General features: G+C 36.3%; 1 protein-coding gene across 1 annotated transcript in view; it reads left to right on the plus strand.

The window, feature by feature from the left end:
- Positions 1–8,042: 8,042 nt before the first annotated feature.
- The window catches only part of LOC148815937 (interferon-induced protein 44-like), a 50,322-nt gene continuing 45,372 nt past the window's right edge, over positions 8,043–12,992 (plus strand). The window contains exons 1-2 of the mRNA XM_088904756.1: positions 8,043–8,080; positions 9,360–9,386. Of these exons, the coding sequence (XP_088760882.1) occupies positions 9,362–9,386 (25 nt within the window). The 5' untranslated portion in view covers positions 8,043–8,080; positions 9,360–9,361. The remainder of the gene's footprint in view (positions 8,081–9,359; positions 9,387–12,992) is intronic.

Below are 12,992 nucleotides of genomic sequence, written 5' to 3' on the forward strand. Positions count from 1 at the left end.
TGCAATTGGATACAAACATCCTACATATGTTGCAAAGAGATGTTTTTCTCTGCTAACAGGCCACATTGAGACAATGCGCCAAGTTTTAGCCTACAATGCTTTAAGTTGCACTATCCAATTGCAACTTAGCTTTACTTTTGCCAACATCACTACCAAATTAAATGTCATAACTAAGCTAGAATTCACAATGACATACCCGACAAAACTGCAGAGAGGAAACTTGAGCACAATGAAGTCACTGAAGCACTTTCCAACCCATCATGCTACACTCCTTTCCACTGTAAATTGGGACTAGGAGGAGCTAATAGATAAGTAGCCAAATTCGTAGATCATATCTCTAACAAACACTTTCATAAATTAGGACTTTAACAGGGTTCATAATGTCCATACCCAACTCCCCCAAGGGCAGTATTGAGGAAAACCATTCTAAATGTCTGGATGAGATGTTTGGACTCAGAACAAAGGGAGCATGTATGGATAGTGAAAAGCTTTTAAGATAAATGTGTTATGAATAACTACCTTAAAATATTTTTGATTTACTAGAATGATTATGTAAATTGTTAAAAAGAGCATTAGTTTTTCCTTATTTTATTTACATATAAATAAGAAAGTCAGGTGTTAGCATAAACTATTAGTAATCAATAATAATACATTTGCAATGTAATAATTTGTTGCACTTCTTCCACATCTTGTAAGAACATTAATTTACAAGATTTTGTTAAAATATACATTGAATCTGACTGTCAGAAAATAAGCAAAATACAAATTTATAAAGTAAAAAAATGAAGACATTAAGGTAAAATATAATTTGAAATTAAGACAGGATACACTTTTTTCTGTGTCTCTTCCTACTCTCTCTCACCCGCTTTGATTCTGACACAAAATGATTAAAAAATGTAAGGGAATGTTTTATGCCAGCCAGCGCATTATCATCATATGGAAGCCCGGTTCTGCCAGGGAGTAAAAAAAACACGCTATGGTATCTCAGAATTGCGACTTAGTAACTCAGAATTCCAACTTTATATCTCGCAATTGCGACTTTTTATCTCACATTTGCGACTTCGAAATCCCACATTTCATTGTCTGTCCTTTTGTTATTGTAACGGATTCGGGTTCTAGGGCTTGTGCCCTCGCTGCTCCCACACTACTTCATGCCTCACTGCAGGTGAGGACACAAGACCTAGACCCCGAATCGGTTACAATAACAAAAGGACGGAAAATGAAATGTGGGCTATTTCGAAGTTGCAAATGTGAGATATAAAGTTGCAATTACGAGATATAAAGTCGTAATTCTGAATTTTTAAATTGCAATTCTGAGATATTATGTCAGAATTCTGAGTTACTTAGTCACAATTCCAAGATACTAAGTCACAATTCTGAGATAATAAGTCACAATTCTGAGTTACTAAGTTGCAATTCTGAGATACTAAGTCACAATTCTGAGATACCAAGTTGCAATTCTGAGATACAAAGTCAGAATTCTGAGATACAAAGTCGCAATTCTGAGTTACCATAGCATGTTTTTTTTTACTCCCTGGCGGAAACGGGCTTCCATAGTAACAACTTGTCACATTTCACTTCCTTGCATAAAACTCATGAGGTTCTCATCCAATCAAAGGTTTGATGTTTTTTCATTTTGAAACCGTGATCTTCACTTGCATGTGTGAAGCAGAGTTAACAGCTAAAACGTTATTAATAATATCTTCGTGTCGCATTAACATTGGAATGTTCTTACAAGTGTAAAAATAGGCGATACACAACGTGTCTCCTCTATACTCTATACTATAACTCTTCGGTTTACAGAGAAATTCCACCAGAGCCACAAAACATTGTCCAGTAAAACTCTTCTTGTGTCAAATTTCCAGGGAGTAACCCTGTTACAAAAGGGAACAGTGGATCGGTCCTTGACTATGGTTAAACAGTACAGTACATACGATGTCTGGTGGTGATTCGGCGTTCGCTTTTCTGTAATCTGTACAGAACCGTGACGTCTCATCACTGTTTGCTACCAATAAACGGGGGGGCTTCACAGACTTCCTTCTTTGAACTCAACTGCACTCCAGTAAATAATGTACAGTTTATCACCTTCTGCAATGCTGCAAGTTTAGCAGGATTTGTGCAATAAGTACATTGTTTAATGGGGATGACATTACCTACGTCTATATCACTTATAAGACAGATTTCAGTCGGAGTATCTGTTAATAAAACAGAGCGCCTTCTAATAAATTTTATAGTAACTACTGTACTGCATTATTTCTTTATCCTTTTAGCTAAATGAGGAGAATCAAATCAGTCAGAATATCGGAATGACAATTGTAAAAATACCCTTCTTCCCTCCTTTGTTTAACTTAAAAAAATTTGTGAAGAAATCCTTAATCACAAAACCATCATTTAATTTATCCAGATACACAAATTCATGCCAGAGCCAACAACAAGCTATAATAGTGGACTATTTTTATGTATTCACTATATAAGAAACAAACCTAAAGTAATATTCTGATAGCGCTTTGAACCACTGGGTGCAGTGCTTTGTCCATTACCACTACAAGGACAATAAAAGTTTTTTTAAAAGAAACGGATTTCAAAATGTTTCCGAAATGTCCACCTGTGATATTTTAGCTGCTTAGTTACACAGTTTAATTAGAGGCATGTGCCTTGAATCGTTAGCTCCTTGGAACTCTGACAGGACCACTTTGTGGGGGTTTCATGACTCACCAGCACGGCGACCCTCCTCTCAGTAAAGCCCCTGGGGGCAAGCACAGCCATGTCCTGAGTAGATTTATTTTCCTGCCCCACACATCAGCTTGTGGGCTTTCTGCCCTGCACCCCTGGCCACCTGGAATGGTACCTCCCAGTGCCATCAACCCCCCTTCTTCTGGGGCTCAGTAGTTGGTTTTGTCCCAGAACCGAGGGTTCAATTTTCTCTGAATGCATCAGAGATTTCTTAATACTCTTCAATTTCTATTGTCAGAAATTGTGACCCCCAAATGCAGGGACTACTTTTGCTTTGTAGACGACTACACAATCTAGCAATTCTAAAGGACGCTAAAAGGGCCCTTTTACTCTTACCACAGGTTACTTTTATTGCTCAGATCCCCAGTGCACCTACAGTCCAGACAAGATAGTTGTCATATATAATATTCCAATTATTTACAGTACAGCACATAAAGATATTCCCTTAACACAGTATTTCTACGAACACTCAGCCAGTACACAGAACACATGACATGACTTACTCCTAGAGCAGACCACAGTTTCCAGTACAAAAATGTCTCACATGAACAGTCAGACAGTGCCATGCTCTCAGGTTAGGTCCAGTCAGTTACCTGGTGTGCCTCCTTACTTCACAGTGAAGAAACAGTTATGTTTTAGGCATCTTCCTCCATAACAGTGTAGCAACAATGCTTAGTAATAAGACAGAATTAAGTGTTGCTCTGCTTTCCCAGTGGGGCCCTCTCTCTCATCACTTGTCCGGCCACAGATAAACTATTCACATGCTCACTGACTTAGGAATGTAGTCCTCCTGATAAGGACAGCTCCCAAGATTGGGAGGTAACCAGTCATCATAATGGATTGCAAAGGAACAAGTAATACGTTTTATTCCATGTTGAACAGAGAAGAGAAAACACAATATTTTGGCTGTGAAGCCATCTTCACAGATAACTATCTTGTCTGAAGAAGGATTCATAGCCAAAACATTGTGTTTTCTCTCTTCTCCTTTCAGCATGGAATAAACCTATTACCTGTTCCTTTGCAGACTACGCATGCTGATGCAGCTACCCAACTGAACTATCATAATAGATTGCCTACTTCTGGCACCTACAGTAAATGTCTACTCGAACCCTAAAAACATCTTATTATGGTTCTAGAGTCAGAGGTTATGGTCAGTCTTTTATCAAGTTTACCAACAAATCAGGAACCTGCAGGGCATGGTAACAGCATATGCCTGGCAACCTGTTGACCAATTACCAGCCGTATTTCCCCCAGTTAAAAGGCACTTTACACAGCTCAGATTTGCTCTCCTCCATCCACTTTTGTGTTCAACTCAGACTCAATCACGTGACTGCCAGTGCTGCGGACTGGGTGCAGGACTTGAAACTTTGTTCCAAGTGCTGAGACGGAGAGTAACCCCATACATAGACAGAATTCTGCCCTAAGTCAGCCTGCAGCACCACTTTGTGAACTGCTAGCAAACAAGCGTATCATGCATGCCTGATCAATGGATCAAAATACAACTGGACTTTGTTAGCATTTGAATACTTTATTCAGGAGTAGCCGCTATGATATTTCTTCCACCTTACAAATATTGCCTATATTAGGCATTTTTTAAATCAGTGTCCAATGCTAAGTACTTGATTCATGCATTTATAAATTCAGGGCTCGATTTCTCCAACTCTTGACTCTAGGAGATCCCTAACTCTCTTCTCAACAAGTTGCAATATGTTAACAGTTCTGCTGCAAGACTACTAGCTCACACCAGACCCTGTCATCATATCACTCCAACATGTAATTATCTCCATAGGTAGCCTATAAAATCACATATTCAACATAAGATCTTGTTACTGACTTACTTTCAAGGCTGTAAACAACCTGGCTCCATCATTACATCTCTGAACTCCTCCATGTTTACATTCCCCCTGGAGGCTCTGTTCAGTTGAGGCTGGTCCTCTACTCACTGTACCCGGGGCTAAAGTACTGACTTGTGGTGACCGTGCCTTTTCAGTCGCTGCTCCAGTGTTGGGAAATTACCTTCCTCAGACTCTACGAGACATGACATCTTTAATTCTTTTCAAGTGTAGCCTTAAAATATACCATCTGACCAAGGTGTATGTCTATTTGCATAGATCTATAAAAATCTGTATGTAAAATATGAAATCACAAAAATCCTTGTTGTGCAAATAAGATAATACTGCTTCTCAGTGATATACAATAAACAGATCATTAAATATATACATATAATTTAAAAGATGACAAATTTATAAGTACAATAGTGGACATGAGGATAATACAGTTGACATAAGCGTAATGTAATTCACAACAGTCATACAGTAATTTATTTCAAATTAATTAAATATCATTAATAACTAAAAGATGTTTTAAAAATCTTTTAAGGAAAAACACATTTTCATATATGAGGGGATATATAATTAAAAAGTTAATTCAACAAAGAATAGAACAAATACTATAATTCCATAATAACATCATTAGTTGACAGTTTTCCAAAGAGAGAGAAACGATTGCAGCATTTGAACCATGTCACTGGATTTCTCAATTAGTTGACACAGCTCTTTAAGGATGTAATGTTATTTTCTAGACCACAAAAAGCCCTCTAAATCCAATGACAAATTTTGAGGACCCCATTGTCTTTTTTGGGTATTAAAATATTTTTTTCTCTGAAAAATATATAACAAAAACATATACAGTATTTGTATCTAAATTTTGCAAGTCTCTGCTTGGTGCATTGGCTGTAAGATTCAGGCATTCCTTATAAGAGGTCAGGGACTGTCAGCACCAAATTTCTTCTCCTATCCCACTACCACTAACTTCTAAGGCCAGGTTTGTCTTGGCAAGATATTTCTGACTGGTGAGTAACTGCAGAAAACTGCACTAAAACTGCAGCCTCACTGGGGGCTCTTCAGCTTGCATACCTCTCTAGACATAGTGAAGACCCTGGGTGCCCAACCTTTTTTAATGTAAGATCTACTTTTTAATTTCAGTCCAGTACGATCTACCTGTGTGAATTTGGAGCTCTGATATGGGAAAAACAGACTGTGGGCACATCAGTACAATAATGATACCCATCACTAAAATGACAGCAAATAAAAGCAAGTAACTAATGCTACAGTGAACATGTTCCCCATTTTAGGACAAAGAATATCCTACTTTAATGTGATCATTGGCACTGAGAAGCAACTGCTAGTTTTTCATAGTCAGGGCAGTAGCAGCTGGATGCGAATCTCAGGCAGACCAGAAGGTGTTCATCTGTCATAGTAGATCTGTACTTTGATGTAATAATTTTAATGTGAGAGAATGCAGACTCACACAAATAAGGTGATTCCAAAAAAGCAGACAAGTAAAAGGCACATCTTCTTATGTTGAGATATTTCTCCTCTAACAGCAGCTCCCAGAACTCCCTCTTCATATCAGTAGTTGCCCTGGCTTTCATCTAACTGGCATTTTGCAGAATGAGAATCTAGTTCTCCACTGCTGGTGTGTCGAGGTGAAAGAGTGATCCCACTTTGAGAGGCTATATCATCCACATCTAAATCTGGGCATAATGGGAAGCACATGTGTGAGGCAACAGGCTCCAGAAATGTCAGTGAAATGTGTGTGGAACTCGGATGAGAGCTCCTGAACTTGTTCAATGTAACGTGCTGTCAAGCTGTGCTGTATCTTTGACCTGATGCTCAACCTCTGAATTCATATGATTAGTGTAGCACAGGTCTTGGCACTGTTGCTTACTGAGAGCACTTGTAATTTTCTATTGAACGTGTTGACACTGTTGATTATGTCGATGGCATTTTTATTTTGTCCCTGCAGCTCAAAATTCAGCTCATTCAGGCCAGCATGTTTAGATGACTTGAGAAACAGTTCTTTGAACCTCATAAAAAATTTACCTCTGCTGAGACAATGCATGTCAGTGTGCAGCAGCAAGTCTATGTGGTCTGCATCTGCCTCCTCCAGGTGGACATCACAATGTCCATTATGTCTTTCATAAAATCTTCCCACACAATGCTTGCTGATTGAAAAGATTTCATTTTTTTAATCTCCAAACAGCAAGTCAGCTGCCTCAGCACATGCTTCTTTTATGACCTCTCCATCGCTGAATTACTTTTTGTGTTTATCACAGAGCGATGCAATGATTTCCGCTTTTCACTCTTGTATTGGACCTTGTGGAAACCGACTCCTGTGCTGCTAGTTGAGATTTTAACTCTTCCACTTTTCTTTTCCGTAACTCACTTTTAGCAGGAAAGTCCACATCATACATTTTGTGTGGAGTTTTGAAATGTTGTTCTATGTTTCCCTTTCTTTCGTGTAGACGCTAGCATTGCAGATTAGACACACAAACTTTGAATGCAAAAGTACAAAAAAATAATCATGCTCCCATTCCCTGTGGTAATGGTAAGTTTCCGTTCTTTATGCTTCACTCATTTTTGCTCAAAAACAACAACTATCAAATAGGCAACAAACTTATCAAACTGTTGGTGAATTTATCATGGCCAGACTGTTTCGCTCCTTATGCACTGTAGCAGATGTAGGGTGCATTTGAAAGTAACACACTTTTTTTATTTACACAGCTCCATCAGCCAGCAACCAGGTAACAGAGACTTTTACAACCTACTCGACAAGGGTTAAACACACACAAGGGCAGTAAAATGTATGAGATTATATGCATAGAATGCATTGAATGGATGATTGGGCTATTGAAAAAAGTAAATAGATTTTTCACAAAACATTCTTGAGATCAACCGCCAAGCACTCCAGTCGTTCGTGATCTACAGGCTGGGCACCTATAGTGAAGACACTTACTAGGTAGTCTCAATTAAGTGTGTGCCCTCATTGTTTACTGATATCACATATGCATTAGAGAATGTTAAATAGTTAGGTCTTAATCCACATTGGTATAACTAGCATATAACAATATGTGCATGAAACCATTTGTGGGTGAGCCCTGTCCTGTCAAGTAATTATATAGACACCAAAGTGTAGAAATGTTAGGAACATTGAAAGAGTTTAAGAAAGTGAAAATTGCTGTTATTGTTGTTTCACATACTGTAAGCTGTATGAAATATGTCATTAAGCAAAACTTTAATCCCGAACATATCCAAGTGATGAAAGCTTCTCCAAAGCCAGTGATTGTAATGAAAGTGTGACACGAGGAACAGTGCCCTTAATGATTAATGATTAAACATCTTGAAATGATAATCAATACTGAAAGTGAAAATAAAAGTTTCATGTTTATCAGTCATCTCCTGATTGGTTCTCTGTGTTTTCTATAAATATATGTGACCCGAAGCCAAGGTTTAAATCACTATCTTTTTTTTTTCGCTGACCAGACCAGAGCCTTTCTTTGAAACTGGTAAGAAAAATTATTTTTTATCCATAAATTTATAAACAAATGTAAACATTAACATATACATTAATGTATTTTATGTAAACATCTGCATCAGTGCTGTACTTAAACTGTTTTGCATTGTAACAACAGAATAACAGATATACCTTTTTAAAGCAGGTCTAGATTACTAGATAATAATTTAATATTAGATTCATTAAATTCTTTACTTTTTTATTTTTAATTACTTTTCTTAGTTAAATACATCATGGTTCCATGCTGTAACACAATAATGTGTGAAAAGTTCCATGGGAGTGAATACATTTTAGGCACTGTACTGTATATCTGACTCTCATATATCAGCCTCTCTCACCTACGGTCTGAACCTCACAGTGCCTTCTTTCTTACCAAAAACTCAAACACATATTGAAATCTACCTCTACCTCCATGTCAAGACACTCCCCATCATTGTTCTATCCTTTAATTATTCTGTTGGTGTATATTTTTGCACATCTGATGTTGTTTTGCACATTACCTGTTACCTTTTGTTGTTTTGCACATTGCCTGGTGTTGTTTTGCACACTGCCTGTTGTCTCGGTCTTTCTTTTATTATACAAATGTATTGTTGTTATTTTGTACTACTTATCATCTGAGAGCTAGCTATATAGCATTTCGTTATACCATATACCTGTATATGTATATGAGTATAATGACAATAAACTTTTGCCACTCATCAACACCAGTATAACCATTAGTATAACGCAGATTTGAGCATCATCAGCATAGAAATGATAATTTAGACCTTTTTATGTAATCTTAATAGTTAGCCAAGTGGGAACAGGTAAATGAGGAATAGCAGGGGGTCCCAAATCAATTCCTGAGGTACATGTCATGTAATTACTGAATTACATTATTACAATGATTAAATGGTACAGTATAAGTATTGACATGTATGCAGTAAACAGTAAACTTATGTTACTCTCCCTTATTATCTACATATATAATAAAACATTTAAGTTCTTGTATATATTAGTATGTTAGAAAATATAAGTTTTTGATGAATATACTGTAGAAATATGAGGATATTCTTTGAGTATTATAGCTTTATTTAATTAGACACCAGTGTTTATCCAAATTTCCTAATATGTTATTCCAACTTATGCTCTTCTAACTCCCTCAAAACAACCAGACAACACTCAAGTTACAGTGATGTGAAATCTTAACACACTTGGACACATGGATTATAATAAATGTCACAAAATTGATGCTGATTGAATGTAACATGCATAATTCTATTTCCATACAGAAATGGGCAGTTCTGAATCAAAACGAGGTAAGATTAATCTTTCATACATAATCATAACAAAAGGTAGCTGAAAAATATTGTTTCTACATTTTATTTTTCATTATTGAGTTAACCATTACTTGTTCCCTGAGTTTAGACAGTGTGACTAAAATGAGGAAAAGGGAATGGCATTAACTACTACAGATGCAGCCATTCAAAGTGCGCGTTACAGACACGTACCGCAGGTGGCGTCGCGCATTGTGACGCAAGATGACGCTCGGTTCCGCGGTACGTGATTGGTTGACCGACAGGGGCACTCGTGGTCCGTTGGTCTGTCGTAGAAAGACTTACAGTAAACGTCTTTGCTGTGCCCGTTGTATATATTGAATTTTACCACTGAAGGGAAATCTTAGTAGCTGAGCATAAAAAGAATAGGAGCATACTGTAACGCGTGTGAAGGCCATAAACGATATTAATTTTGGAACATAAACATACAGTATATGGCTGGTCTTGGTACTTTAAAGAAAAAATACACACCAGTATTCCATTTCTCCCTAAACATTTTAAGCATAGAAGTCTTTAACTAAAGAGATACCGGAGGCAACAAGCATACTTTTAGAATTTGATTAAAAGGGAATATAATATGGAATCGTGTATCTAACGAAATTAATAACGATATAATTATATTCATGTACCGCAACACAAGAATAGTACACGCTGTACATTGTCTGTCAATAATGCTTCTGTAGTGCTTTTTCAGCACTCTGCATGTGACTGGGTTAGGTTCCTGACTCCAATGTCACACGGTCTATGATCGAATCCCATGGAACTATGACTTTATTTTTTAACAAACATTTCTTTGAAAAAATGAAACGTTTCCCTTGGTCAGAGATTAAATAAAACCTCACTCGCACCAAACAAATTTATATTTCTAAATATCACAACATGATCGGATTTAAGTCTTTTTAATAACAATGAATAGTCACCTATGCGTTACAAAATAAACATTTATATTGTTTTGAATCGCGTTTTGATTTAAATCGTAAACGCGTGTTTAAATATATGTGTTTAAAGGCGATATATAAAAGCGCTGATTCTTATGGAATGTGTTCTGCTGGGGATTCAAAAAATTTATTTTTTTTAATCGCGTATCTAAGGAAAATAGCAGTATAACTTTGTTCATGCACATCATTATACAGTATCTCATTTTGTATTTCTATAAAAAAAATCGTTTGCCCAGCCACTATTGTTGTTATTGTTTTTATCCTGTAAAGCGCTTTGAGGAGCACAGCTTTCTCACCACTTAGATTACTTTATGAAACCATCCTTACACAAAGCAGAAACTGATTGTATTTTCCGATGACATACTGTACAAGTGCAAAGATTACAGATTTTAATTGTCTTTTTTCTAAACCAGGGAAAATCTGATCATGTTTCTCTATAACAATAATAAAAAACTTTATTTTACATATCACCTTTAAAAGTGGCATCTCAAAACAATACAGTAGATGTAAACCACAGATTACAAAGTAAATACCCAGACAAACGCAAACGCGTTTTTAATAAAATGCTTTCATTCATTCAACAGAGAGAGAGCGTAAAACCTGGGTGTAACAGCTGTTACTTTTTCTGATCACTCGCTCTCTGGATAAACGTCTCGCCTGTCCAGTTCTTTGTTTTCCTAATTTGCCGATTATGCCTGCTGCGATCCACTCCTACCCTCACACCTAAAGAAGACTATTTTAAATTTCTTTGCACATCCTTAAGGTGATATCACATAAAGGTGATATGTAAAATAATGTTTTTTTATTCTTGTTATAGAGAAACATGATCAGATTTTCCCCGGTTCAGAAAAAAAGATCTAAAGTATACTAGTTAGGGAAAATAAATCTAAACGGGGAGAAAGCTATGCTGAAAGTTTATTAAGATACTTAGAAGACAAAGATATCAATTTATTTTAGTCAAAATTTTATATATCACCTTTAAAAGTGGAATCTCAAAGCAAAGTAAATACCCAACACTGATTGTACCCATCTGTCATGCTAATAAAACACCTTGAATTGAATTCAATTGAGGGAGAGAGGGGGGGAGGGTGAGCGAGATAACCAGGACACAAGGGAAATAAGATACACTCCACAGACATATGAAATGTTTGCACATATAGTTAAGTTATTACTTGGTTTTCAAAGTGCAATGAAATACAATATTGTTGTTGTTGCTGTTCTTGTTGTTTTTATCCTGTAAAGCGTTTTGAGAAGCCACCTTTAAAGGCGATATATACTGTAAAAGCGCTGATTCTTATGGAATGTGTTCTGCCGGGGATTCAAAATTTTTTTTAATCGCGTATCTAAGGAAAATAGCAGTATAACTTTGTTCATGCACATCATTATACAGTATCTCATTTTGTATTTCTATAAAAAAATTGTTTGCCCAGCCACTATTGTTGTTATTGTTTTTATCCTGTAAAGCGCTTTGAGGAGCACAGCTTTCTCACCACTTAGATTACTTTTTGAAACCATCCTTACACAAAGCAGAAACTGATTGTATTTTCCGATGACATACTGTACAAGTGCAAAGATTACAGATTTTAATCGTCTTTTTTCTGAACCAGGGAAAATGTGATCATTTTTCTCTATAACAATAAGAAAAAACTTTATTTTACATATCACCTTTAAAAGTGGCATCTCAAAACAATACAGTAGATGTAAACCACAGATTACAAGGTAAATACCCTTAATCGTTTATTAAATTTAATCGTCTTTTTTCTGAACTGGTTTCACAGCGAAAGACACCTCCCCCCTCAAAAACCCAGTAAGTACAGTGCTAGTTAAGAAAGGCTAGGCTCCTCAATGAAATCGCTTTAACATGCTAATACGTTGGTGTAACAGTCCGGGCGTGGCAAGCTTCTAATTTCAACCCGTTCACGGCGAAAGGAACCCTTCTTTCATTTGAAGACAATGAACATATTTTAGCCCTGAATGAATTAATAGCAAACATGGTTTACATAAAAGACATTTTTCCAAGAAAGTTTAGCCTTTGTCACTAATGAAACCACTAAATAAAGACATACATATAAAAATCTTAAGATTTTTAAAATACATGACTTTGCTAAAATTTATTTGAAAATAAAAACGATTACAAACGCCAGGGGAGAGAGAGAACAGGGGAGGGATGTTGGTTTTGCATAAGGGGCGGGGCTATGGAAATAAAGTCTGTTTGGGAATGTGGAGTTACATGTTCTGGCTGTTTGTGAATTATCGTTGTTGAGTATGGAGTGTTGAGGTTTTGATTTTGTGTAATGCTTTATGTTGAAAATTGAGGTGGATTTTGTTTATGATAAAGAGGATAAACTGGGATGGGAGGAGGGTTTGGTTTTGCATAAGGGGCGGTATTATGATAATTGGAGGAATTTGCGAGAGTATAATGGTTTGATATATTTGATTTTGTATTGTGGTTGTTATCTATGTTTTTGGTTGGTATTATGTTTATATGGTTGTTTTTGTTGGTTGGTTGTTATTATGGTTATTAATAATACGATCTATAGTTGAAATCTGAGCCTAAATAAAAAGAAAAAGCAAGTGATTAGGTTTATGAGCAATCTAATTACTTATTCGTTTAAAACGCTATATAAAATAAAGTTTATTATTAATTTGC

This window comes from Atractosteus spatula, chromosome 24 (genome assembly GCF_055471065.1).
Source record: "Atractosteus spatula isolate fAtrSpa1 chromosome 24, fAtrSpa1.hap1, whole genome shotgun sequence".
NCBI classification, from domain to species: domain Eukaryota; kingdom Metazoa; phylum Chordata; class Actinopteri; order Semionotiformes; family Lepisosteidae; genus Atractosteus; species Atractosteus spatula.